The sequence below is a fragment of the Conger conger genome, chromosome 13 (assembly GCF_963514075.1).
Source record: "Conger conger chromosome 13, fConCon1.1, whole genome shotgun sequence".
NCBI lineage: Eukaryota > Metazoa > Chordata > Actinopteri > Anguilliformes > Congridae > Conger > Conger conger.
The window spans coordinates 33058946-33086428 of NC_083772.1; the positions used below are offsets into that span (position 1 = coordinate 33058946).

General features: G+C 43.1%; 1 protein-coding gene across 2 annotated transcripts; it reads left to right on the plus strand.

Moving 5' to 3' along the window:
- Nucleotides 1-50: 50 nt before the first annotated feature.
- LOC133107883 (alpha-2-macroglobulin) lies at nucleotides 51-27378 on the plus strand. Of its 2 annotated transcripts, none has more exons than XM_061217160.1 (36): nucleotides 51-278; nucleotides 1360-1540; nucleotides 4380-4536; nucleotides 4797-4849; nucleotides 5525-5545; nucleotides 7119-7287; nucleotides 8267-8351; nucleotides 8502-8625; nucleotides 9059-9173; nucleotides 9514-9623; nucleotides 10148-10315; nucleotides 10758-10994; nucleotides 11409-11472; nucleotides 11729-11874; nucleotides 12578-12727; nucleotides 13170-13454; nucleotides 13653-13745; nucleotides 13842-14014; nucleotides 14325-14550; nucleotides 15615-15741; nucleotides 16694-16815; nucleotides 17394-17445; nucleotides 17826-17909; nucleotides 18655-18831; nucleotides 19932-20013; nucleotides 20363-20519; nucleotides 20824-20892; nucleotides 21468-21630; nucleotides 22276-22472; nucleotides 23147-23362; nucleotides 23622-23740; nucleotides 24026-24116; nucleotides 24294-24362; nucleotides 25818-25923; nucleotides 26537-26578; nucleotides 26992-27378. In XM_061217160.1, the coding sequence occupies exons 1-36, from the start codon at nucleotides 211-213 to the stop codon at nucleotides 27012-27014; spliced, it is 4521 nt and encodes a 1506-aa protein (XP_061073144.1). In that variant the 5' UTR covers nucleotides 51-210; the 3' UTR covers nucleotides 27015-27378. The 2 variants fall into 2 exon arrangements, with proteins under 2 accessions (XP_061073144.1, XP_061073145.1); XM_061217161.1 differs by having other exon boundaries at nucleotides 13653-13724; nucleotides 13839-14014.
- The last annotated feature ends 105 nt before the right edge of the window (nucleotides 27379-27483 follow it).

Below are 27483 nucleotides of genomic sequence, written 5' to 3' on the forward strand. Positions count from 1 at the left end.
GAGGTAGAGGGAGGAGAGGGGAGGTTTCAACAGCTTAGGAGGGGAATGACGTGTGAGAAGCTGTTCAATATAACCAGCTCTCTTATGACTATTCTTTTATCCTTGACTGACAGCGAGGGAGACAAGGGGGACGGGTGCTAAATCAAGTAATTTAAGTAATTTAGTTTAATAATCGACCGCTCCTTCGGTCGTCGTTTCCTTGCATGCAACATGCTCGCGCTTCTGTTCTATACCACTGTACTTCTACCAACAGTCTTCTGTGGCAGCGCAAACGAGTCGTAAGTATACCTTGTGCATCAACATGGAAGCTCTGCAGTGCCAGAAATGACGCAGAATGCGATTTTTTGGGGCGCTTGTATTGTTATACTTATTTTGTCAATATGAATAAGACTATTGCGAATAATAAACTTGCACTACCTAAGGTTATCGCAAAGACCTGCAGGGATTTGGGCTTATCGGTGTATTGGGTTCATCATGTCTCTCAAACTGGTTAGTTTTTACTGTATCCCATTTTTCCCAGTTGAAGATCACCATGCAAGACGCAGGGACACAACAGGTGTTGCAATGGATCATTTCACAGTTGCTATTTTTCAAACTAAAATCTAATGCAATTTAATACATAAACTATTATCATATAATAACCAAAATGAATGCAATCTAAGGCAACAAAATGGGTTGAATTGAACCAGAACAGTGAATAAATTATACTGGTATTTTGGGGGGTGGTGGGTGTTATTGAGGATTCCGAAACTAGTATGCTCCTGCTTCTTTCAGGGCAAAGGTCCTGTACAGAAATGAGGTCAATATAATCAATATGCCTATCGGTACACAAGAAAGTGTTCTAACACAGCTCTAGCAAATGCAAAATATATATTTTTTCCTATTCCAGTTTTGAGATATGTTGGCAGTGTGGTTTCTGCAACGGCCTTGCTGCTGTATTGTTCCACCTCCTTTCCCTGCAATTATCCCTCAAACTTTGTAAACAGTGCAGTAGAACAGCTCATTACCAGTCCCCACACACGGCTTAGAGCTGTATTAATTGGTCCCCCATTTCACATAGTTGGGTCTTAAATTGGAAATTGGGGCGGGCGGCCAAACAGGGCAGTTTGTTGGCCATGTGTCCCACAGTGTGCCTGGACTGCAGAGAGAGAGAATGCGAGAGAGTGGGAGAGAGAGAGAGAGAGAGAGAGAGAGAGAGAGAGAGAGAGACTGATATTTTGGGGGGAGGGAGGCTGCCATGCCAGGTTTTCCAGTATGTGAGCTCTCCTGACTCAATGGAGTTTGTAGACTGTGTCTTCAGTAAATGTCGGTTTATCCACCATGGAGTATGTTGATCCCTGTTCTATTTTTCCTTTGAAGAATTTACTTGGTGACAGTAACCTCCCAAACAGTAGCGGGCATCACAGAGACACTCTGCGCCCAACTTCATCAGCCCAAGGAGCCTGTCTCCTTCATCATCACCCTGGAGACCGAGGACGCTAATGTGACTCTGCTGGAAGAAGCCGTGAAGGAGGATTTCTACCGCTGCGTCCCTTTCCAGGTCAGCTTATCTCTCTCCATTGCAGTACTGAGACTGCAAAATATTGTTGTGCTCACTCTACATTAATGAGGTAATAAGTTTGAACAGTCACCGAGTTTCTTTCAATTTGACCAAAGGGACATGTGTGGAGGAATTGGGCTGAATGCATTCTCTGGTAAAAAAAAAGGGCTTTTTTGCAACTGGAAAAGAGTGCGAATAGCTGTTAGGATGGGCCAGTTAATGTGCACCCATTCTGTTACCATGACAATAACGATATTTAAGTGGACACAGCCATGTTCTATCCTAATGAGTTGAAATTGCAACATTACGTTTTGGCTAAAGTTTCTAGTGGGAATGCATAATTGCATATGTAATTCAAATGAACTGATGGCTGGGATTTAGAATTTTAGCCATTAGCTGGATAGGCACTCTGCAATGTAAAGGGGAATTTCATAAATGTTTTTCAGCTAATGGTGAGACTACTCTCTATCAATATTGTATTTGTCTATGTTGGGTAAACCAAACTATGTTTACAATACTTCCCCCACACAAATAAACCCTCCTCTGTGCACACTAAATAAAAGCCCCCGACGCATACAAAAAAAAAAAGAAAAAAGGGTGAAGCCTTTGTAGAGAAGAACACCTTGCCAACTGTTAAGCATGGTGGTGGATCCATTATGCTTTGGGGTTGTGTGGCAGCTGGGGGCACAGGAAATACTTTGTGGGTGGACGGAAGAGTAAATTCCACCAAATATCAATGGTCAGTCGAGACATTGAAGTTGAAGAGAGGTTGGGTATTCCAGCAAGACAATGATCCAAAGCATACCTCGAAATCAACCATGAAGTACCTCCAGGAACGGATGAAGGTTTTGGAATGGCCACCACAATTCCTAGACTTGAATATTATTGAAGATCTGTGGAGAGATCTCAAACACGCCATACATGCATGGAGACTGAACAATATGTCTATGCTAGAGGTATTCTGGCAAAGCGATAATTGGCTACAGGAAGCATTTATAAGCTGTTATACTTGCCCGAGGAGGAGTTGCAAAGTACTAACTGACAGGGTTCCTAAACTTTTTATTATTATTTTTTGTTCAACATTGTACCATTTAGAGGTCATGTTTGCTTCTGTTCACTCTTAGATATTAATTGTAAAAGGCTTTTTGACCAGAGGTGCCAACATTTTTGCACACCACTGTACAACTGTGTAGAGATCACGTCAGAAAGTAGTTTTTGCTTGTCCTCTTTCGTTGATTTCAGGATCTGGTGACAGTAGTTAATCAGCTCTGTTTTTTAATGCCCAGAAAACCAGAGGGAAAAACCTTTGATGATTCTTGCCATACATTATAGAACATTCAAAAACAAACTGACTATGGTGAGGTTGTATCATTTTATGTCTGACATAAATGTGTATTTGTATAACATTTCATCATGAACTGCAGCTGCATGGCGGCCACCCACATTTAATATTATTAACGGCTTATAACAAGTTTAGCTCCACTTATCTGCTTTTTCCTGGAAGTAAGGAGCACACACCATCTTGTATGACTTATGTAACAGAACTGAGTATGAACTCAGTGCCATATTGTGTCGTACCTCATTTGACTCATAATGACTCTACAATGTCTTTCTCTAAAAAAGCCAATGTATCCAATGCCCCAGCATGTATCCTGCAATGGGATGTAAAATATTTGGACAAGTACTTTTGGGACTAGTTTTCCTGTCTAAAATACTGGTTATAAACCCCAATTTACTGTGAAAATGTAACTGGTATTCTTTCAGGTGTAGGAGAGAAAGTATTTGTCTAACATTATTTTCAACTGTGTGTACCTGGTTGAATTTCAAGAATTGAAAATGATTACTTTTAATGAGGATGAAGACCACCATAGAGTTCAGTGGTATTTTGAACATTGTATGAAGATTTACCCAGGATAACATTTACTTTAGTGACAGTCTTAGATTGCTAAGAGTTTGGAATAGTTTGGAACTATAAATGCATGAAAACCGCAACGTTGCATTCACTATAATGGAAACACAAGCTTCACAATTCAAGTATTTTTTTGGGTACATTATGAAATTGTATGCTTTGCAAATGAAATGCTTTGCATCATGAAATTTGTATGCTTTGGTACACTATTATAGAGTCAACAGTTGTTTTTGTTGCATAATGGCAGCCAGTACTGTCTGTTCTGTCTGCTCATGCAAAATAGCTGAATATTTCTTATCTGCTTTTTCAGTTTACTGAGCTTACTGATATACACTCAGTGAGCACTTTATTAGGTGGACCTGTACACCAGCTTGTTAATGCAAATATTTAATCAGCCTATGATGTGGCAGCCACTAAATGCATAAAAGCATGCTGACGTGGTCAAGAGGTTCAGCTGTTTTTCAGACCAAATGTCAGAATGGGGATAGTGAGTATCTTTTTTCACACGCAACAGTCTCTAGAGTTTGCAGAGAATGGTGAGAAAAACAAAAAACATCCAATGAGCAGCACTTCTGCGGGTGGAAATGTGTTGTTTATGAGAGAGGTCAGAGGAGAAGTGCCAGACTGTTTGAAGCTGACAGGAAGGTGACAGTAATGCAAATAACCACACATTACAACAGTGGTATGCAAAGGAGCATCTCTGAAATACACAATTAGTCAAACCTCTAAGTGGATAGGCTACAGCAGCAGAAGACTTAATAAGTAGGTCTAATAGCAGAAGATTTGATAAAATAGGTCTAATAAATACCTAATAAAGTGAGCGTAAATACTAATAACATTCTCCTTGTGGAGTATTGCATGTTTTTTGCTCGATAGTTATGAAGACAGTAGTTTTGGTGCCTTTATTAAATGGCCTGCTTTGTGCCCCAGGTTCCCGTTGTCACTGTGGACACAGTGGTTTCTGTGCATGTCGCTGTGCGGGGCGAGAAGGAGGCTCTGAGCAAGAAATCCAAAATCCTCATCAAACCCAGCAGCTTCCTGACCTTCGTCCAATCAGACAAGCCTGTGTACAAGCCGGGCCAGACAGGTGATTCTGCCGCCATTTTGGAGTTGGGGGTTGTGTGTGGGGGGGGGGGGGGGCATTAGCATTTGGCATTAGTAAAGAATGGATCTAATGTTATGACTTCAGTTTGCTTAATTTGATAGTATAGTTGCACTTCATATTTCATATTCATCTGACTGGTCTGATGGGTGTTTACATCTGTATGCAATAAAAAATGGGCGAATGTGCTAAATGTGTGCAAATACTTGGTGCTAATTTCAGAATATATCTTGTATGTTTTCCAGTCAAGTTTCGCATCGTGTCTCTCGATGCCAGCTTTCTGCCTTACAACCAAGAGGTAAGGACTGTTATTTTCTTTCAGAATATGTGGGAAATGAGGAATCGGTTTGATTGTGCCTCAAGTGAGCGTTTAGCGAGAAGCAAATCCATAAGTCAATATTTAAGGGTTAACTAAAGAGTAATGTCCTACACAAAAAGATAAGAAAAGAACGACTCAAGAAAACCATTAAACTTTCATTGCTGTAAGGTATAATGACCAGGACTTCTATTGCATACCTCTGGTATTACCCCTGCTGGTAGAATTAGTTTCACTTCTCCTTTGTACATTTTAGGAAAAGAGGCACATTATTCCTTTGCTTATCCTGGCAATATGGCATTACTCTCTGCGTGACCCTTGATATTAGCTTGAACTTAAGTTAGTAAAAAATTAAGAGAAAAGGCCGAAGTGAAAGACCTGCAAGGACTTGTGTCCGTACAAAGTGCTGACTCAGCATGGGCCGTGGGCAGCAGAGAGTGTTTAGGTGTAGGTGGCTAACAGGAGTCAACACACAAGTGGCCAGGGTTCAGTTTGACTGATCCTGTTTGATCAAAGCATCTAAACAAACAGCAGACCAAGGCCTGCACCGCTGTGTGAAGATAACGGTGAATGTCGCAAGCACATTGTCCTGTAGAGTGAGGAGAAGAGACTGAAGAATATACTAACTCACTTTAACTCTTTGTTTCTCTGTTGCAGTTCAAAACCGTGGAGCTGCAGGTAAGCCGAACATGGGCATGAACACATTTGCTTTTACTGATTTTCCTTCATTGCCTTTACTTTAATTCCACCCAAACTGCAAGCCTAAGTCGTGATATACCCTTAGTGCAGGGCTCTCTAACCTCATTCCTGGGGACCCTTGTGTACACTGACTTTCCAGCTGAAATGCCTATTTCCAGTACCTAATAAGCTCCTTACTGAGTTGTAGCCTATAAATGGAGTGATGTTACATCCCCCTGATAGGCTGAAAACTAAGTCATAGAGTCTTTAATACTAGAAGTATGGAAGTCTAGTGACATATACTGTAACAGTTTTGATTTGATCTGAACCCACTGAGACCTGAGGAGTTTGTGTTGGGTCTGATCAGGCGAAGTCAGGTGGGGCTGAATTTTGAAATAAATAATTTAGGTTGGGTTTGAGAGTGGTGTTTTCTGCATTTACACTTTATGTGTCACTAAATAGCATAGACATCTAAGTGTAGGCTCGCAGCTCCCAACATTTTCATTTAATTAGGCTATATTACACACTATTGCTTGCAGTGCTTAATGTAAGATAGGTATCGGTTAGAAGCCTATATTGATCTGTTTTATTTTGTTTATATAATAAAACAGGCAAACTGGAAAGGTTTCATGGCTTTAGTGTGAAATGAAAAAATATGTGATTTTAAAAATATTTTTGAGAACTTTTGAGAACACAATTAAGCAGAAAAGTGGACGTTGGACTTTGCTTAGGAGGCAGAATTTTGGCCTCTAGTATTTTCTTTCGTAAAGGCTTAAAGAGTTTGTAATCAGCCTATTTGACCAACTTATTTCGTAAGCCTAATTTTTGACTATCAAAAGGTCAAAGAACTACATCAAAAGCTCACCTACACATGATTCAGGATGTCTTTGTGAAAGCATAACTCTACTTTGGCCTGTAGCGATGCCAAATTAGCATTGTGATTGAGTTTAAATCATGAAAGCACATACTTATATTCTCCCAGCGACCTACAGTAACAGGCTGTAAAAAGTCAGAAGCAAGACTCGGACGTTGTCTTAATCAGCTGCAGTAGTCTGTACTCATAATGGAAACATCAGCTCATGTGGTATTTGTCCTTTCTGGACAATAATTACTATTGCAGAGTAATACGTTGATATTTTGTATACCAGTGTCTCTATTACAAGGTGAAAAGGGTATCAAATTAATTTTACCCAATTTGATTCTATAAATAATATATTTCAAATATATAATATATCTGCTAAGTAAATGTTATGTATCTATTGCATTATGATCTCTCAGTGTATATCCCTGTGGAGGTAAGATTGTCTTTAGCCTTCATATGAGCTAAAATGGGTCAGCATTTTACACTAGTGGGATAGACTTTTAGTATATGGTAGAGTAATTTGGTGTACAGCCAGTAGGTATTTGTAATACTATAGGTCGATATTTTAAATGGAACCTCATTGGCTGCAGGTTTGCAGGGCTGTCTCTGTCTAATTTATTAAGGTGTATAAAAGGAACCAAGCAACCTTCCGTTCACCCCTCAACCCTTCCTCTTTTCCTCATCTTCCCCATCATCTTCCTCTCTCTGCAGGACCCCAATTCCAACCGCATCGCTCAGTGGCTGAACAGGTCAACCACCGCAGGGATTCTGGACCTTTCTAACCCCATGTCTCCAGAGGCCACACAGGGAAACTATATCATCACGGCCTGGAACGAGAAGGGCACACCAACCACCCACAACTTCGAAATAAAGGAATACGGTAAAATTACCCGCTGGAAACAAAGTGATATAATTTGCTGTATATTTTTAATTGTTGGTAAAGTACGCCATTATTAATAGTTGTACTTTATGCTTGTAATAAGTGTAGCCTGAACAGCACCGTAAACCCGCTGTAAATTGTACAGAATTCTGGGAAGTAAATTGAATAGATACAAAAGAGATATGTCTCTTTGGGTTTGTCAATTGTCCTCTGAAAGACAGGACATAGTGAATGCTGAGTTCCTTTGTGCTGACATAAACATACTGTAAGTGCTCTCATCTGTGGTCAGCTTCCCTTGTTCCAAATGTATGTGGCCATTTTGTTTTCATTTTTACGCCTGCTGTTCAGCTCTGAAGCATTTCTGGAGAACATTGTGCAATGGTTGACATGCCATTTTTATCAATGCATGGAACAGCTTGTCAAGTGATGTTTTAGAAACAAATGCTCTTGGAGTTTCAAAGCGTGACAGTGCTGGATACTCGTCGAGACATGACAAACCAAGATGGGTTAACTGGCCAACATTTTTTGTTGTTGCCCCACACGCCTTAGAATGTCACATGTACATTAGGCACTTATACTTTCTTGAAGGTTCTGATCAGACCTAGACCAATAGCCAGTGCCAGGTTGTGGCTGGAATCCCTATGGAGTGACATATTATTGGATAGCGTTACCAAGGGACAAAGAGTGATCTTTGCTTCATCAAGGACTCACCTGTTAATAAGGTGCCTACAATCTGTGCAGTTGCAATTATATAGCCACACGTAGTCCAGAGAGAGCTTGTGATAGATCTGTCCCATATTGATGGGGAATGTTGGGCTTTCCAAACAAACAAAATGAGGGAATAAAATGTTTTTTGAAAGGAATAGCGCTGTATTAGCAATAATGTTGGCAGTAATATACTATGTTTTACAGGAATTGTAGTTTTCGTTGTTTTTCATCACTGTACTCTTACACCATCATTTGTGTGTATTTCATGCAGTCCTACCCAAGTATGAGGTCAAAGTCCATCTTCCCAACGTCATGACCATCCTGGACACACAGGCAACATTGAAAGTGTGTGGGAAGTAAGTGCTATATGCTCTACAAAGACTCTGCTTTCACCACCGTGATATGTCACTCCACTGTCACTCACTGGTGTCTCACATCTTCTTTTATGAAGAGAAGAGTGTTTGGATTACCAGATTATGAAGTAACCATTTTGTGTTTGTGTGTAGATATACCTATGGGAAGCCTGTCCTGGGGTCAGTAAAAGCAGAAGTATGTCGGAAGTCCTTCAGATATTACTGGCATTCAGAACCGGATGCGCATACTGATATCTGCCATAAGTACCTCATGACCGTAAGTAATGTTCCACCATGAAGCATGTGTGCAAGTTCTTACCGTAAAGGCCTGTCCACAGCAAGAACTACAACGGCAACAATAACTATAACGATGTGAGCATCCACGCTGATGAACGATAACGTTCTGTACATAGTCTCTCGGCTATGTTATCTGCCATTTTGAAGGTGATGCCCTGTAATGTCTAATATGTTTTATGAGAGGTACATTCTAAACAGGGCCCTTACTGTGTCAGATGCGCACCTATTATGGCACAGCACAGATCATCTTATACTTAGGTTTCAGTTTAGGATATTGGAAAGATCCCATTTTACAGGGCATGCAAGGCTAGTCATGTGATGTAAACTGACGTGTTCGCCACTCGATTAGTACCAGTTTACTGAGGATTAGGCAGCAGAGGAAGAATCTTTGAGAATGTTACTGTTTCACCCAGACTGACAAGACCGGATGTGCCAGTGAGACAATCGATGTGACCCAGTTTGCTCTGAATGCTACGAGGTATGAAGACAGTTTGGATGTGGAAGCTGAGATGGAGGAGTACGGAACAGGTATGTATCATTCGTGAATATGACCGTAAGCGATTTTCCATCAAAATGCATGAACGCATCAGCTGCCCTGGGTGTGTTGAAGTGTCCCTGAGCAAGACGCCTAACCCCCTTGTGTGGCTGCCTTTCGACCACTAGTGTGTGAATTGGTGAATGAGAGGCATTCATCGTAAAGCGCTTTGTGTAGCCCTAGTGGCTGGAAAAGGCGCTATATAAATGCAGCCCATTTACCATTTACAATTTCTTCCTGCAAATTCTGGCTGATGTAAGCATATTGTAATGTTTATTTAAGGCTATTGTACTGTTTCCCTGCGCACTGAGTGTTTTGTATGACTCTTGTTAGGTGTGGTCCTGAAGGGGAGTGAGAGTTTGCGCATCACCAGTGACATTGTGACAGTGAATTTTGAAGACACACAACAGGCCTTCAGGCCTGGCATCCCATTTGAGGGAAAGGTAATGTCTCATATGTGTGCATACACTCACCGAGCAACTTTAGTAGGAACATTTTTATATTAAAAATATATTTCTATAAAATCCAGTTGGGATAGCTTGTTGGACTTTGTAGAAGATCATTTGGTAAGACATGATTTTGCATTATATGATTTTGCATTATAATGGGGTTAGGCTTTTTCTCAGTTTGAGTTGATGAAAGACCAGTGAACAAGCCACACCATGTCAATAGGGAGGGGCTGCCTTCACCTGAAATTCAGGTTACCCAGGTGGGATTGATCAGCTCAACAGCTTTCTTTTGCACCTCTAGCTACAAGCACAGACAGCGAGAAACAGAAACCTCACATCTACTGTCTTTCCTAAGTTCACACAAATCAAATTATTACTCAGATTTCACGTTAATGTATGGATTGTTGTCGTCTCACTGAAATATGCTGTGTTGCCACTCTGAACATCGTCCAGCCTAGGAACATTAAGTGAAGTGGAGTTGATGTACAGCGGAGTGATTGCGTGGTTGTCCCTGTCAGGTCAAAGCCACTGGCCCAGACTCCGTCCCCATGGCAGATGACACGGTGCTACTGGTGGCAGACTATGGTGGCCAGTCTGAGAACTGGACATTGTCCACAGATGACAAGGGCGTGGCTTACTTCAGTCTGGACACTGTCCCCTGGATGTCGAAGGGTGTCATGCTGCAGGTGTGGGGCTTTCACACTCTTCACGCTCACACACTGTTTTCTATTTTTCATTCAGCAAGGAAGGTGCTGCAGTTACCTTTTTGTGCATGTCGAGGGTTTGGTGCGGACGGGGCGTAAGTGTAATTTTCCAAATTTTATAGAAGAGCCAAAAAAACGTTTTCTTTTTGGGATGAGTATTTTTTTACCCTTTATTTCAATGTAGTAAAGGATGGCACATCTTATATTTTGCACCTAGATAGATCTCGTCAAGAGCTTTCTTTTTATATACAATACTAATTTTGATCCAAAATATCACTTACAACCCTTGTGCACCAAACCCTCGATATGCGTTGTAATAAACATACAGAATATTTGTATTGGCACCGTAAGCTCATGCAATCTGTTATTGTATAATAAGCTATTGTGCTGTCCTGTAATTGCTATCCTTTCCATCTATTGGCAGGCATTCTATCGCAAGAGGGAAGACGACATTGTGTATATGCCCCACTTTCGCAGAGCAAACTACAGGTCTGCTCAAATGTGGCTGAAACAATTTTATTCAAAGAGCAAGAGCTTCCTTAAACTGAAGCCCATGACAGGAAAGCTGTCATGTGACACCGATGCATTAATCACGGCTCAGTACATCATCCAGGGGGAGGAGCTGGAGAAGGAGCAGAAATCCCTGGCCTTTTTCTACCTGGTGAATTTCTTTTTCCAGTTCTGTCACTCAGTGTTTGGGTCCAGTTTGGGTCCAGAGTGAGAGTTAAGCAAATCCAGACAGAGAGCGCTGGTGATTGCTGCGTAAGGTCGGAATGGGCCCATTCGATTCAGATGGGATTCTGACTGGCTTAAGAGGAACAGACCTGGGTCAAATACGGAATTGTTTTGGATTCAAAGTCTTTTCTTAGCTTGATTGATCTTGCCTGGTGCATTTGAGCCAACCAAAAGGACCAGAAGGCCAGGTTTGCACTTTCTGAGAGTATTTCATTGGTTCCAATACACCAGACAAGCTCAGTAAAGGCCTTCAGCTGTGAATGGCAGTCATATGTTTTTAACGTGGCTTTCTTCTCCTCACTGTGCTCCACATACATCTGATGTTTTTCTGCTGACACAGGTTCTGTCCAGAGGGAGCCTTGTGCAGCACGACCGTCTCTCTGTGGCTGTGAAAGAAGGACAAGGTGATTCCTCTCAGCTCAAAGCACCTTTAAATCCAACTTCCCAGTCCTGAACCAATTCTACAGAAAAAAAAGAAAGTGTTAGCTATTAGCCATAGACAAAGTGTAGGAAAAATTGTGTGAGTGTGATGCAGTGTGAGTGTACTACTGTGAGTATTCTGCACTGTGAATGTGATGCAGTGTAAGTGTGCAGCACTGTGAGTGTACTGAACGTCCACTTGTGTATGTGTGTTCAAACTCACTGTCACTGTCTTTCCAGTGAACAAAGGGGATCTGTCTTTCTCTCTGCGGGACATGGTGGATCGGGCACCCTATGCCCAGGTGGTGGTGTACGCGGTGCTGCCAGACGGAGAGACTGTGGCTGACAGTGCTAATTTCCCCATAAGCCTTTGCCTGAAGAACAAGGTGGGATACCGCTGCCAGGACTCCCACCGGTGGCTCATAATGCAACACTGCTCTTTCTCATATGTCCCGCTTCTGATATGACTAAGTCTCATAAAGCTATTGGTTAATCATTCCACTGTAAACCAAAAAAAAGACCACCACAACAAAGCACCACAGAACTTAGAAATATGCAGTTTTTTAGAGAACCACTAACCCTTTCATTGAGGCCACTGTGTTTTGGAAAATTCCAGAGTGTCTTATGTTTGGAATGTCACCTGTAGAACTCACCTAGTCTAGTAAGCTAGCTAGTAAGTGGTTTAGTTTGTTGCAATAACTTCTTCCACGTATTGTTGAAAAAGCTTTTATTATTCTTGTTATTATATCATAAATTAATATCTTGAAATTAATTAATTTTTAAAATGTATTTCACAAAAATTATTTCTGATATACTCACTGTCAGTGTATCTATTGCAGATCTGGTTGAGCCCTGTCAAAACTTTGCTAAAATTCACAAAGAAATAGCTGTGAAGTGAGCTTTCAGTATTCTATAGATTCTCTTCAGAGCTGTTTATTTCAATGGCTAATCATTTTTGCTGTAATTGATTACATTCCAAGGCTTCTGGCTTCTGAATAGTAAATCAACTCCTTTTCACATGCGCATGTTAGAATTAGCAGGTAGCAGCCAGTTTTAATTTGCGCATGTTGTGGTTGTTGTTTCTGGCAGGTGTCTCTAAAGTTCCACTCACCCCAGGAACTGCCAGGGGTGATGACGACTCTGAGCCTGAATGCCCATGCAGGCTCCTTGTGCTCTCTGAGGGCCATTGACCAGAGCGTGCTGCTCATGGCACCAGAGCGAGAGCTGAATGTGGAAACCGTAAGTCAACCATAACAGCAACCTCAACCCAAAGCACTACCCCAATCCCAAACCCACAGCCACAACCACAAACACAGCCCCAACCACAACCTCAAACCAAATTACAAACCCAATCCTCAACCTCCAACTCAAAACCTCCTCCCACAACCACAATCTCAAACACAAAAGCATTACCCCAATCATTGAACCCCAACCTCTCACCACAATTACAGTATCAATCTAAACACTACCTCAATCCTTGAGCTTTTCACCATAATTCCAGCCTCAATCCAAAGTACCTTCCCTACCTTTGATCTCCAGCCACAACCCAACCACAGCCACAACCCCCTAAGCTTGAGATTTTTTGATGTCTTCAGGTTCCTATTCCTATCAGCCCCTTCAGATTGTTATGTTGTGTATGTGGTGCAACTAAATATAACATGCATACTCTCTTGGTCCTCAGGTATACGGACTGCTGCCAGTTCAGATGCTTTTGGGATATTTTTACAGAGTGGAGGATGATGACCCTTATCCCTGCATTGACGAACCTATCCGCCCCATGGAGCCGGAGATAGAGGTGGTTCCTGCAGAAAATTCCACGGCTGCCACACTGGAAATAAGCCCACCTGTGCCTGATGTGCAGGATGGAGGAGAGGACCCGTCCGTCAAGAGCAAGAGCAAGAGCAAGCGATCTGCCATTTACTTTAACCCTGGAAATGAGAAACACGACGTATACAACATGTTTAAGGTGGGTAAGCTCCCTGTACAGCATTGTGTTCAGCGTGGTGTTGTTAAGCTTAACAATATCCTGCACAGGACTCATGGACAGCTGTGATACCAATACAATTACTTACAATCCTTAATATGGTCCTTAATTAACAGGTTTGCTGGGGCTGCAATTTGTAAATCTCTTTAGACAATGTTTAAAATGGTCCCTTCCTTGCAGGGTATCGGAATGAAAATCATAACCAACTCTGACGTGAAAAAACCAACTACCTGCTATGACATGTTATACCATACTGGTGTGTATGCCCGCTCAGGTATTCTTTTCATTTAACCTCCTTACCGTGCATGGTCTGTAATGTAATGCATGGAGGCGTTTCCATAATTTAATGTTTTCCTCTTTGCTCCAACTGATGTGCTCTACGATTCGGAGCCCGTTCCCATGGCATTCAACATGGAGCGCACTGTGATGGAGAGTGTGTCAGAGGACGGTGCTGGAGTGGGCGCTGCAGGAGCCAACGTGCCCCAGGAGACTGTCCGCACGTACTTCCCAGAGACCTGGATCTGGGATCTGGTAGCAGTCGGGTGCGTCACGTTACTGCAGAATGGGGAAACTCTTATTGGTGGTGTCTTGGTTTGCAACACATTTATGGCGGCCTGTAGCGTAGTGGTTAAGGTACATGACTGGGACACGCAAGGTCGACGGTTCGATTCCCGGTGTAGCCACAATAAGATCCGCACAGCCGTTGGGCCCTTGAGCAAGGCCCTTAACCCTGCATTGCTCCAGGGGAGGATTGTCTCCTGCTTAGTCTAACCAACTGTACGTCGCTCTGGATAAGAGCGTCTGCCAAATGCCATTAATGTAATGTAATTATGTTGTGTTGTTGGTCTGCAGAGATTCGGGCAAGGTGGATATAGCGAAGGCCGTTCCGGACACAATAACCAAGTGGGCAGCGGGGGCCCTGTGCACCTCCCCCGTGGGCTTGGGCCTCTCCCCCACTGTCGGCCTCACCGCCTTCCAGCCCTTCTTTGTCAGTCTGACGCTGCCATACTCCGTCATCCGGGGGGAGGTGTTCACACTCAAGGCCACTGTATTCAACTACCTCTCTAAGTGTATCATGGTACGTGCTCCCAGGGACTGCTGGGTATTCTCATAGGGGCAGTGTCCCACTTCAGCAGTATATCAGTATAATATCAATACCCGTTTTATCACGACTGTAATGGTTTTAATTGCGTTATTTTATTAGTTACAGTTCATAATTATAAGCTATACTGTCTTTTTTCGAAAGAGGTTGTGACTGGGGGATATTTTAAAAGCCTTTTCATATATGAACAATTTTGTGAAAGTGAGTTTGTATTCCAGAAAAGTAAAAGTGGCTCTCAATATGTTCTGCCTCAAGACCTTGTAGGATGTTCTGTTTTGACTTTTGTGTATAAAAAACCGAACAAGCTATGTTTTGAAACAGCTGGTTGACCAGCTACCAGCCCAAACAAGTTGACCAGCTCATACGCAGCTTGACCTGCTATATGACCAGCTTAGCAATGCTGATTGACCAAGCCCAGCTAGACCAGCTCTATTTGTAAGCTGCTCAAGCTGGCGTAGCTAGATTTTACAGCGGGGCTAATTTAGCTTCTGAAGTTCCCTTAGGCTTATTTGCACATTCAAATATGGCAGGACTTTAGTGCTTATGATTCTCCTTTAGTCTTTGACAAGCTACTTACAGTTAGCTAGTATCTCTGGCTAGAAAGCCAGAGTTAACAATGCCGTACCTCACTGGGACTATAGTTATACTGTATCTTTTTTTCTGTTGGCCTATTTCCACAGCTCTTTTGTAATATTACACAACTGCTGTCCAGACAACAATTACTGGCACGGACATGTGTGAATGCTATTCACCCATCCTCATATTCACTAGATAGTCACTTGGTTGTGTGATCAAGAGAAGCAACTAAATTGCCCTAAGATTCATGACTTTGATGCTCTGTGTTCTACGCATGAAAGAATTAACACAAAGTTTGCTTGAAATGTTCACATTCATGTTTGCCTGAACACTGCTTCTCAATCGGATCAGTAGGATAACACAGGGTTACTTCTTAAAGGTGGGGAGGTGAGGGGGCTAGTTCTGTGGCACTGCAGTGATCATAGTGTCACTGGGAGATGGGACCCCTTCCGGTGTGGTTTCAGGTCCAGCTGAGCGTGGCAGAGTCCACAGAGTTTGCAGCCCGGCCGTGTGAAGGATGCCAGTACACACACTGCCTGTGTGGGGAGGAGAGCCGAACCTTCAACTGGATCATCACACCCTCTGCCCTGGGTGAGGCTTATGCTCAATTGTGGTTATTTACCAGCCCTGTCTCCATGCGAGGTCGATGTGGTCAGATAACTACAGTAGAACATGTCAGGGGTTGAAAGTCGCTCAGGAAACACTGACATTTCCGGAACACTGAAAGTGACATTGAAATATACCAAGTTTAGGAAATGTTATATTTATTTCAGTTCAGTTTATTTCGAGTCATAATAAACCAATAACCCCAATGGCATTCGCCCCAAATGCTATCAAATAGGCTAACCAACAATCGGCAACAATTATTCACCTGCTTATCGCTTCCATCCAACAGCAAATTTTGCCCTGGTCCTTTTTAATGTCAAAAGCGTTACTTTCCTGGTAGCCTACTCTTTATATCAGTCCCTTGTCTAATTTTGTATATAATTTCAATTCTTTTCTCAATTAATATTGTTACTCAGTTGACCGGAATTTTCTCAGTTTTCTGTGTTTCGGATCTCTACTTAGTTTCTCCTCATTGACTGAAATGCTTACTCTCACACTGAGTAAGACTGTAATGGCTGTGCTCATGGGCACTGTGGTCAGTACCCAGTTAGAATCAGTGCTCCAAAAGAGAAGGTTAGGTACCGAATGAAGAGAGCAGAATCTAACCCTGGGGTTTTCAAACTCACTCCTGGTGGACCACTGTGTACGTTGGTTTTATTTGCTGGTCTTATATTAAGAGTCATTGTAAGTTGCAAACAGGTTTCTAAGTTCTTTCAGAATATCACCCGGTATGATGTCGGTTCAGCTAATTGATTTAATTTCAGTGGCCCAAATTTAAGCAATTAGGATCCGACTGATTTCATGTGTCCGCCTACAGCTTCAATTGATTTTGAAAGTGTGAGCTCTTCCAAAAGGAATTGTTTACATCGTAGCACCGTGAACAAAAATATGAGCTTTGCGTGATATGACTGATTGAAAGTTGTGAATTTATCCCTAGGTGAGGTTAGCATCAAAGTAAGTGCGGAGGCACTGAAGACAGAGGACTTGTGTGGGAACGAGGTGGTCACTGTCCCAGAGAGGGGACGGATCGACACTGTTGTCCGCAAACTCCTGGTAGAGGTGAGTTCCCCTCCTCTTCCACAGAAAAAAGATGAGAAAAATAAGCCATTAGAATGAGCCCTTTGTGTAAGCAGATTGGTTATGGCTCCTATGAGTCACCAAATTAACACAGTCTCACTATTAACGGTTTGTCAGGGAAAATGTTCCCAGTAATTATGTTAGCCTGGAAACACATTTGCAGTAATTACATTAGCCTGGTAACACATTTGCAGTAATTATGTTAGCCTGGTAACACATTTGCCGTAATTACGTTAGCCTGGTAACACATTTGCAGTAATTACGTTAGCCTGGTAACACATTTGCAGTAATTACGTTAGCCTGGTAACACATTTGCAGTAATTATGTCAGCCTGGTAAAACATTTGCAGTAATTATGGATTGTCACTATAACACACTCTCAGTAATTTTGGGACGTCATGGTAACTCCATGGTAGGACAGTCCCGGTAATTATGGGATGTAACCCTGAGGTAACAGGGATGTTGCAGTAACACAGTTGGCACAATTATAGGGCGTCATGGTAACAGATTGTGAGTAATTGTTGGTTGTCACTGGTGCAGTAAACTCATTGTCGTTGTCAGGCGGAGGGTACAGAGAAGACCCTCAGCCACAGCGCCCTGCTGTGCCCAGCTGGTGAGCCCTCTCCCTGCCCCCTCTGCTCAGCCTGGAGCCTCTTTCACACATCACCATTACTGAACGCTGCAAGCTAGCGCTCTGTCGACACATCTGAATCAGTGTGCTTCAGTATCTCGTGAAGTGCTTGTCTTGTCTTGACAAGCGCTGCACTGGTTGAGTACAGATTGGCTTATAATTTTCCGTTTATTGGGTTTTCCATATCATTGCTCACTCTTAGCAAAGTTTGCTTATTTTGTTTTCTCTTGTGCCCTTGTGTTTTCTCATTAGGTTGGCTTGCAGTCAGGCGTATTTCATACTTAGTTTGCGATTTGCCTGAAAAAGGTTACTTTATATTGCGTTCTCTTTTTGTCTCTACCTCACGTGTTTGCCTCTGTCAGATGGGCCAGTGGAGCAGGCTGTCTCTCTGAAGCTGCCTGAGGTGTTTGTGGAAGGCTCGGCGAAGGCCTTCGTGTCTGTGCTCGGTGAGAACCGTTTCTGCGTCTGAGCTCGTCCACAGGCTGTAGACTCTATTTCACAGCTCGGTGCAACGCTGGAACATTCTGGAAATAAACAACTCAGACCAATCCCAGCAGGCCAGGCCAGGCTGGGGGAAGCCTCTCACAGCGGGGCATTGAAGCTGTGCCTTGGTTCGTTACACTGGTGCATTGTGGGTAAACTCCTGCAGAAGGGGTTCAGACCTGGGTCAAATACCTAATTGTTTTGGATTCAAATACTTTTCTGTGCTCAATTGATCTTGCCTGGTGCAATTGAGCCAACCAGATGGTGAAGTTTCCCATTTTTGAGAGTATTTCATAGGTTTCCCCCTGCTGAAAAAAACAGCTCAAGCTTGGTTTAGAAACAGCTGGTAGGTGGTCATTTCAAGCTGGTCATAACTGGATTTTATACCAGGACCAATACACCAGACAAGTAAAGCAGAGACAAGTATTTTAATCCAAAGCAATTACGTACTTAACCCAAGTCTGAAGGGGTCTGAACCTACCTCCCTGTAATTTACTTATATTGTAATTCACTTATGTATTTTAGTGTTATAGTGTTATAGTTGGCAAAACTGTGTTATTGCTACTTTCCTCTAGGGTTTTCAAAGCACTTGTCCCTGGTTATGGTTATGCACTTCATTGTACAGTACATCACTCTGGATAAGAGCATCTGTCCAATGACTGCGATGTAATGTGACGTAATAATCTTCCTTCCGGTGGCTTCTGACAGGTGACGTAATGGGCCGGGCCATGAAGAACCTGGACAAGCTCCTGGCCATGCCGTACGGCTGCGGGGAACAGAACATGGTACTGTTCGCCCCCAACATCTACATCATGAGCTACCTGGAGAACACCAAGCAGCTGACCCAGGAGATCAAGGACAGGGCCGTGCACTTCCTGGAGGGCGGTGAGTCTGCCCGCTCCTCTGGAGGAAGGTGCTCGAAAAGGGCGTCAGTTTAAGGAATTCAAATTTCACTTGATTTTGAAAAGATGATGCACAAGTAGAAAAAGGGATTACTGTTTTACATTTGGATCTGGTGATTTGACTCGTGAATATAAATGTGTATAAATTGTATCGCTTACGTGACTTTACGAGTTCCTGAACAGTGTCAGAACTCATTTGTGGTGGACATAGCAGGCTGTCCCAACAAATTGTATCCCCCTTACAAAACTTATCCCCTCCGGGGTCACGTTTCCAGTTCCGTCTCTGCAATGACGTCAATCATATTTGTTTACTGCTGTGTGTAATAGGCTCTGCATCGGCAAGCTAGCGATGCTTTTGTGAATATGTAGTGCTTCATATGTAATATCTCAATTATTTATATACATTGAACCGCAATATAGGCTACATCTAGTTAGCTTGATAGAAAAATCCCTAGCTAGCTAGGAAACAGTTATGGCTTATCTTCCTAGTTAGCAAGCGATCTATCCGTCTGGCTGTCTCGCTAGCTAGATATTTCTTATTTTGCTAGCTTGGGAGCTAACTTAACTATATATACCTATGTCATGCTTACGTACTTCTCTACATATATTTATTGCCGAAATGGTTTGCTGTCCATTTCACTAACTAGCTAGCGGTATTAGTTAGTGATATTAGTTCACCGAGAGATGAGCACTAGCTATCTCTATCGCTATCTTAAACTGTAGGGAAATTGGCAATTTATATGTTTTGCTAACTTACATACACCGGACTAAATAAATGCTTATTGACAGAGTAATGACTAAGCTTATGCCGTTCATAAAAAGACACGCTAGCCAGTTGACGCTACTGTACGCATCAGGGGACTGTATCTTATAGATTGCATCATAGCAACCAACACATAAAGCTTGGCAACCACGCTGTCCACTTGACGCTAACTCATGACGCTGACTTACGGATGAGGGGAATGTAACCGGAAACTGGAAACATGACCCCGTAGGGGAGAAATTTTGTAAGGGGGATAGAATTTGTTGTGACAAGGCCTATGCCACGACTCTCATTGCTGCTCCCTTGGGTCACTACGCTAGGCTACCAGCGTGAGCTGAAATACAAGCACGAGGACGGCTCCTACAGCGCCTTCGGGAAGGATGATGATTCCGGAAATACCTGGTCAGTCTGAGCGGACTGTGTGGAAGAGAGGAAATCACATTAACTCACAAACAGGCCCACAGACTACATACTCATCCTCATAGACTGACACTATGTATACACAGACATGCACAAACGTACAAGCACACACATACACACACAAACACACATTACACATACACTCTCAAGCATGCACACTCACTCACACATGTTCTTACACATATAATATACACGGACACACACTCATACTCTCACACATAGAATGTTCTCACACATAGAACAGACACACATGTGCACACATGTACACACATGCACACGCTGACAATCAGTGTCCGCTAGATTCAGAGCTCTGTAATGTCTGTGTGTGCAGGCTGACCGCCTTTGTGCTGAAGTCGTTTGGAGGTGCGAGGCCCTACATCTTTGTGGACCCAGACCACATCACACTGGCCAAGACCTGGCTGCTCCGAAAACAGAAACCAAACGGCTGCTTTCTGTCTGTGGGGAGTTTATTTAACAACGCCATGAAGGTGAGTGTGCCGGAGTCTCATGTGTAAACATGCTTATGTACACCCACACACGCAAACACAGGCACAAGCACAAGCACTTTGTTTTTAACAACACTCTATTCATTGTGCAACCTTATTTTAAGCCTATATTTCATTTGATTGGATGATTAAGCCCCATGGAATGATGTCATACTGAAAGCGAAGTGTAGTTGTCAAATGGCCTGATGCTTGTTTTGTTTTGGGTTTTGACTGAACAGCAGGCTTACACAGTGCTCTCTATCCCTTTCTCTCTCTCTCTCTCTCTCTCTCTCTCTCTGTCACACAGGGTGGAGTCAGCGATGAGGTGTCACTAGCAGCCTACATCACTGCAGCACTGCTGGAACTGGACTCTACTGTGAGTGCAGCCCAAAATGTTTACTTTGATTTTACATCTAACTTTAGCCTACAGCACACACATCTTTCACAATGAATCCCACAAAGATGTCGGCGATTAACAGAGCTGGGTGAAATATGTAATTGTTTTGGATTCAAATACTTTTCTGTGCTCAATTGATCTTGCCTGGTGCAATTGAGCCTACCAGAGCAATAGTTGGCTCATAGGCTCCAATACATCAGACCTGTTCAGTGAAGCATAGAAAAGTATTTGAATCCAAAACATTTACATATTTGACTAAGGTCTGGTGATTAATAAGCAGCCAGCTTCCTGTAAATCATGATAGATTGATTTAAGGAACAAGGAATTAAGTGAAATAAGACCGAAAACAAGTGTATAAGAAAGTATAAGTATTAGACTCTGGTGAGAGAAGAGGCAAAAGCACGGTGCCTCCACACCAGAATAAGAGTTCTGTGGTTTCTGTTGCCTGTTTGCCAAAGTAAGAGTTGTGTGATCTTCTACTCTCTTGCTGACAAATATAAGGGTCTTGTGATCACTCTGCTGCCTCCTCCATTAAATAAAAGTCGTATGGTCAGGGTCCTATGGTGGCAGGGGGTCTGGAGTGCCTGAAAGCTGCTGTGGAGAAGACAGATCACCTTTACACCACGGCACTGTTAGCCTACACCTTCACGCTAGCAGGGGACGCAGAGAACAGGATAAAACTCATCAAACGGCTGGACAAAGTTGCCATAGCTGCAGGTACCAGCCACGACCGGCTCTGCTCTCAGATCTGTCACGTCTGTCAAAATGGCCTCAAAATCCATAAAGAATAAAAATCATTTGTTATTTAGATCATACTTTTATCCAAAGTGGCTTAAGGTTGATTAGCAATGCGGGGTTAAGTGCCTTGTACAAGGACCCGACAACTGCACTGAACTTATTGTGGCTACACAGGGGATTGAACCACCAACCTTCCAGGTCCCAGTTGTGTACCTTAACCACTAGGCTACAGGCTGCCCAAGAAAGACTGTCTTTCTTTTAAGATGTTGAGAATAGGTTTAATTTCTCATGAAATAGTGTCCTGTCTGACTGAATGTGTGATATCTTTTGAAATTAAGGACTGAATTTTGCAGAGCAAATTGGAGGAAAATGTTTCAAAAGCTTCTAAAGTTCACTTCGTTGTGCGTCGCTCTGGATAAGAGCGTCTGCTAAATACCTTGTAGGGTAATGTAATGTAAAGGAACACCTGTCCAGGAGAAAGCAGGCATGACTGACATTTCAACATCATTCAAAAAAATGTTCATGGCTCATTAGAGCAGCCCTTCACAGTGCGACGCACTGTGGCAAAAGTTGGAGAAGATGGGGTTTAGGCCGTGAGACATCCCTCCACTGTCCCTGCTGTAGGAGGAGATCGTTACTGGAAGCGCGTGGAGACGCCGGACGGCCAGACAGACTCCCTGGAGGTGGAGATGACGGCCTACGTGCTCCTGGCCCTCCTCTCTGGCCCCTCCTTGCCTTATTTCGGCATGGGCTACGCCACCAGCATCGTGCGCTGGCTGACCAAACAGCAGAACTCTTACGGAGGCTTCCGCTCCACACAGGTGCCCAAACATCTCACCGCCCCCTCCCCCCCCATCTCATTCCCCCTTTCCTCTCTTTCTTTTACATGCTATATTTGCAGTATTTTTTTGTACCCCTTGGAAAACCTTTTTTGTACTCCGCTAATGATGGCGACCAAGGCACTCTTGAATAAAATTCACCCTGAAAAATAATTAGCCTATGCATTAGTCATAATAATGAAGGCTTTTTAACGCATCCAAATCAAGTTTGTGCCTTGGACGCCTTCCTTAGCTTATTATTCACATCACCCTTGTTCCAAAGAGCACCTTTTTGGATTTTATCTTTTACCTAAGATGCATCCTCTCTCTATTGTTAAAATGTAACACATTAATGTCCTTAATGACCTGGATGTTTTTAAATTCCTTTCATACACTTGCTGATTACAAATCTGTTTTTTTTATATTAGGCAGTGTATGAGGCTACAGCATGGGTTTTCCTTTACATGTTACTTCTTAGTCATTAGATACAAAGGGTTTCTTTCTACACCAAACAGAATTACCTCTGTGGTCATTTTCTTAACATACTATTTTCAGTGATCAGCCAAATATTCAGCACGTACAGTAGGAATCCATTGATCAACACACGTGTAAAATGCGTTTCTTACACGAGTGAGAGAACATTCCAGAAAGTGACCATCTTCCCCCTCTTTGCCCAGGACACGGTGGTGGCCCTCCAGGCCCTGTCACGGTATGGTGCTGCCGCCTACAGTCCGGAGGGTTCCAGCGAGGTGACTTTGACAACGGGCGGGGGCTACATTCGCACCTTTAACGTGAATCAGAGCAACAAGCTCCTGTACCAGGAGGAGAAGCTGCAGGAGGTGCCAGGGGAGTACACCATCAAGGCCAAGGGGCAGACCTGCGTGTTCACCCAGGTACAGGCTCACGCTGGCCTGGATGGCACAATCTCCTTTCTCTGAGCATGCTTATGGCAGTCAGATGGCAAGCTTTTCAGACGGCAACACTTTCAGTAGCAAGAGTACCAAGCACTCTCAACCTTTTCAACCATTGGGATTTGGGTGGATTCTTATGGGGCTTGTGAGTGAAAGGGTTAATGTTACAAAGGGGGAAAATGCTGGATTCTGAAAAAGTGAACCTGTTCCTTATTTGTTTGTGTGCCTGCTTCTTTCCCAGATTTCTTTGCAGTACAATATCCCCCCTCCCCCTGATTACACCGCTTTCAACGTCTCCGCCAGTGCCTTGGGAGCCTGCAACGGCACGGCGAAGAGTCTCCTCGTGACGGTGGATGTGAGGTGTGTGTGTGTGTGTGTGTGTGTGTTCTCATACCAGACCACACTCTCAGACGGCACTCTGTGACTTGACCTTCTGAAAGGCTTTTCGCAGAGCGGCTTAATGGCAGCCGTGGCGTTAATGGCCACTCCAGGCGGCTATCAGCGCTGATCTCTTAAATATGGGCTAGTTTGTCATAACCTGTTAGATATTGCAGGCTCCAAGCTCTTAACCGTGCTAAAATAGTCTGCTCTCCTGCGGTTCGGCGGTGGCCGGTGTGAACCTTCTCACTTGACTGGCTGTGACAGGTACGACGGAAGGCGGGAGGAAACCAACATGGTCATCATTAACATCAAGATCCTGTCTGGGTTCGTCCTCGATAAGAGCTCGCTACGATTCGTGAGTAACGCCACCGCTCCTAACCGCACGTCCGATGATGAAATCCTGGAAACCACGCTTGACTACACATGGTTTACAGCTGTATCTTACAGATGATGATAAGATGTATATATATGACCTGTAACTAATCAGATAGTGAGAGCTGTATATGAACAATGATATCCTCTGGCTCTGCAGTTGAGGCGCGATAGAACTGTGAAACGTGTTGACCAGGAAGAGGGACACATCATCATTTACCTGGATGGGGTAAGATACAAAAAAAAAGAAACTTTATTCCTGTCTTTGAGTTTTACTCAGTGCTTCCCTCGATGCATAGTGCTTCATTCGTTGTTCAGACCAGACATCAGACTGGTGATGAACTGATCTCAGTGACTTTGACTGTGGAATGACTGTTGGTACCAGACCAGGTGGTTTGAGTATGTATTTTCAATTCAGTTCAATTCAGATTTATTTGTATAGCGCTTTTTACAGAAGACTGTAACAAAGACACTACAGAGTAGCAGAAGCAGAGTAGCTAAACTGCAAACACCGGACCAGAAAAAACGAATAAAAAAGAAAACATGTGAGGTAAAAAACCTCCCTAGTGGGGAGGAAAAACCCTCAAACTGGTAAGAAAAAAAACTCCCCAATGGGAGGAACCCGGGTACAGATGGATATGAGCGAAGTATGTTAAGAAATCCATTATAGCAAACTAAATGGGCTGGGCAGGCTACACTTAGGTGATATATTAACTGGAAAAGTAGGAAGTCCAAATGAGGGGGGAATAGGAGAGCTTAGAGATACATGGGATGTGTCAGTGTGGCGTGACCCAGGGGAGGGATGGGAACAGGGCTGCGGTGGGAGGGCTGGAGTGCTGTGGGAACTGAGAGGAGGGGCAGGATATCCAGGAAGGATGAAACAAAGAAGGAGAAGGTCATGCATTGTAGAAACGATCAGGACACAGAGTAAGATTTTATAGCAATACTTCTCCCTTCACATTACACCCTTCACTTTAAGCTCTACCACTGATGTGCCCATACACAGGCACCACGGTGTCAGTATCTCTGATCTCCTGGGATTTTCACACACAACAGTCTCTGGAGTTTACAGAGGACGGTGTGAAAACAAAACAACATCCAGTGGACAGCAGTACTATGGGATAAGATGTCTTGTTAATGAAAGAGGTCTGAGGAGAAGGGCCAGACCAGTTCAAGCTGACAGGAAGGTGACAGTAACGCAAATAACCACGCATTACAACAGTGGTATGCAGAAGAGCATCTCTGAACATGCAACACGTCAAACCTTTAAGTGGATAGGCTACTGCAGCAGAAGTAAAAAAAAAAGTAAAATAGTCTAATAAATAACTAATTAAATTATCATTGGGTGTATATTGAGTTGCAGGCACATGGAGGAGAAGGCTATTGCATTTTTTTCCCAATCATCCAGGGAAGCACTAACAGGTCATGGGTGCACTAAAGGAAAGTATGTGGAATGCATGGAAAGACTGTAAGATCACCTTGGCAGGATGGTGACCAGTGCCAGTAAAACACTAGTCTGAATGTGTAAGCTTGGCAGGACTGGATGGTGACCAGTGCCAGTCAAACACTAGTCTGAATGTGTAAGCTTGGCAGGACTGGATGGTGACCAGTGAAACGCTGGACACTGGTGTGAATGTGTAAGCATGGGGTGAGGTGTATTTTAAACGGGGTTGTGTGTCTCCAGCTGAAAAAGGGAGTACAGAGGCGGTACTCTGTGGCCATTGTGGAAGACGTGCCCGTGAGGAACCTGAAGCCCGCGGTGGTCAAGGTTTACGACTATTACCAGACAAGTAAGAGACGCCATTTTCCATTCACACTTAGATGTAGGGAGACTACGGTGCATGAGGAATGGTATCCACTCATTCCCCACAAAGTTGTGCCAATAGCAAGGATTGTACAGTTAATCATTTATGCACAGACTTCTGAATGCCCCTATCCAGTCAAAATCTCCCATTCACTTTGACTGGGTGGGAATTCAGAAAGTACAAAAGCAGAAGTGAATTTCTCACCCCGGTGCTTTATTTCTTCAGCTGCTTCAGCAGTTCATCGTTTCATATTTAATAACGCCCTGCAGTGTTTTGGACATGAAAAAAAGTCATATTTTGTCATTGCAAATAAGTATTCCACAACAATCTGACTGAAGGAAATCACATGACCAAAGCATGTTCCCAACATACTAATGTACTAAATACTATGGCCTGTGGCCTTTATGCAGAAATAGTATGTTGGCATATATATGTGATTCAAGTACATGTTTATTTAAATAATCTTTAATGTTATAAGATTAAACTGAACAATAATTTTAAGAATATAAATGATTAAATGAGACAAAGGTAATGAGAGAAGGTCCAGATAGGCTGAGCTGGACCCATGTGAGTGGTGTGTGTTTTTCTGTGTCCGCAGGTGATGCAGCTGTGTGTGAATACACCTCTCCGTGTGCCGAGGGTAAGTGTTGCATCAGCTTCATGAAAACCAACTTCAGCTTAAGTGTGATCTGTTAGGCATGAAATTTTAAAAGTTGACCTTCTACTGCTGTCAGAAGGGAAGTGATTCCCCTTCTCCTGCGGACACACACACACTCACACACACACACTTCCAGACTACACCTGTAAAAGCACAGATGGCTCTGGGTGAATGGGGGGGCAGTTAGGAGGTCTTAGATTACAACCTGCCTTCTGGGAGCAATTCGTACATCAAATTCAATCTGAATCAAAGGGCTTCAGCGTCAGTGAAACTGTCTCCATTTTTAATGCGGGCATAATTCTGTCCCCATTAAGCATAAATATTGAATTGTGTGTGTGGGGGCGGAGACATCCATCCCGTGCAGCGGCTGCTCTGATTGGTGTTTTATATTCCAGGCGACGACTTTAACAAGCTATGAAGAGATGGATCGAAGGACAGCTCACGCACATGTTCATAACTGTCATAATCTACCAGGAGGCTGACAATATTTCACACAACTGACAAAACCGCATCAGTTCTGCACCGATCTTTCAATTCAGATTTTAACACATGCTCTTCCGTTGTTTTAATTCACCTTTTAAAGCTGCACTGTGAACGTTTGGGGAATAAACAGCTAATGCCCATCTTATTCAGTTTGTGTTTGGCACTAGCTTGTGCAGTCTGAGTTCATGAGTATTTTAAGTGTCACTCTGTATTTTACTTTAGGATAATGTTGAGCAAAGTGAGGTTTTGTTTGTATTACTTGGACTAGTACAACATAAAACAATATTCCTTAAGGTGGACATCTTTATTGTCTTTGACTGAATCTTGTACAGGTGAAAGTATTATTTTTTTATATCGATTATACCAAAGGGGAAAAAATATGTGCAACAAGGTGGCTGTTTGCT

Coding starts and splice junctions, on each gene's coding strand:
- LOC133107883 (XM_061217160.1), top strand. CDS start 211: ATGCTCGCGCTTCTGTTCTATACCACTGTACTTCTACCAACAGTCTTC. Junction 10,995..11,408: donor CCCTGGCCTTTTTCTACCTG/GTGAATTTCTTT, acceptor CTGCTGACACAG/GTTCTGTCCAGAGGGAGCCT. Junction 20,520..20,823: donor TATTTAACAACGCCATGAAG/GTGAGTGTGCCG, acceptor TCTGTCACACAG/GGTGGAGTCAGCGATGAGGT.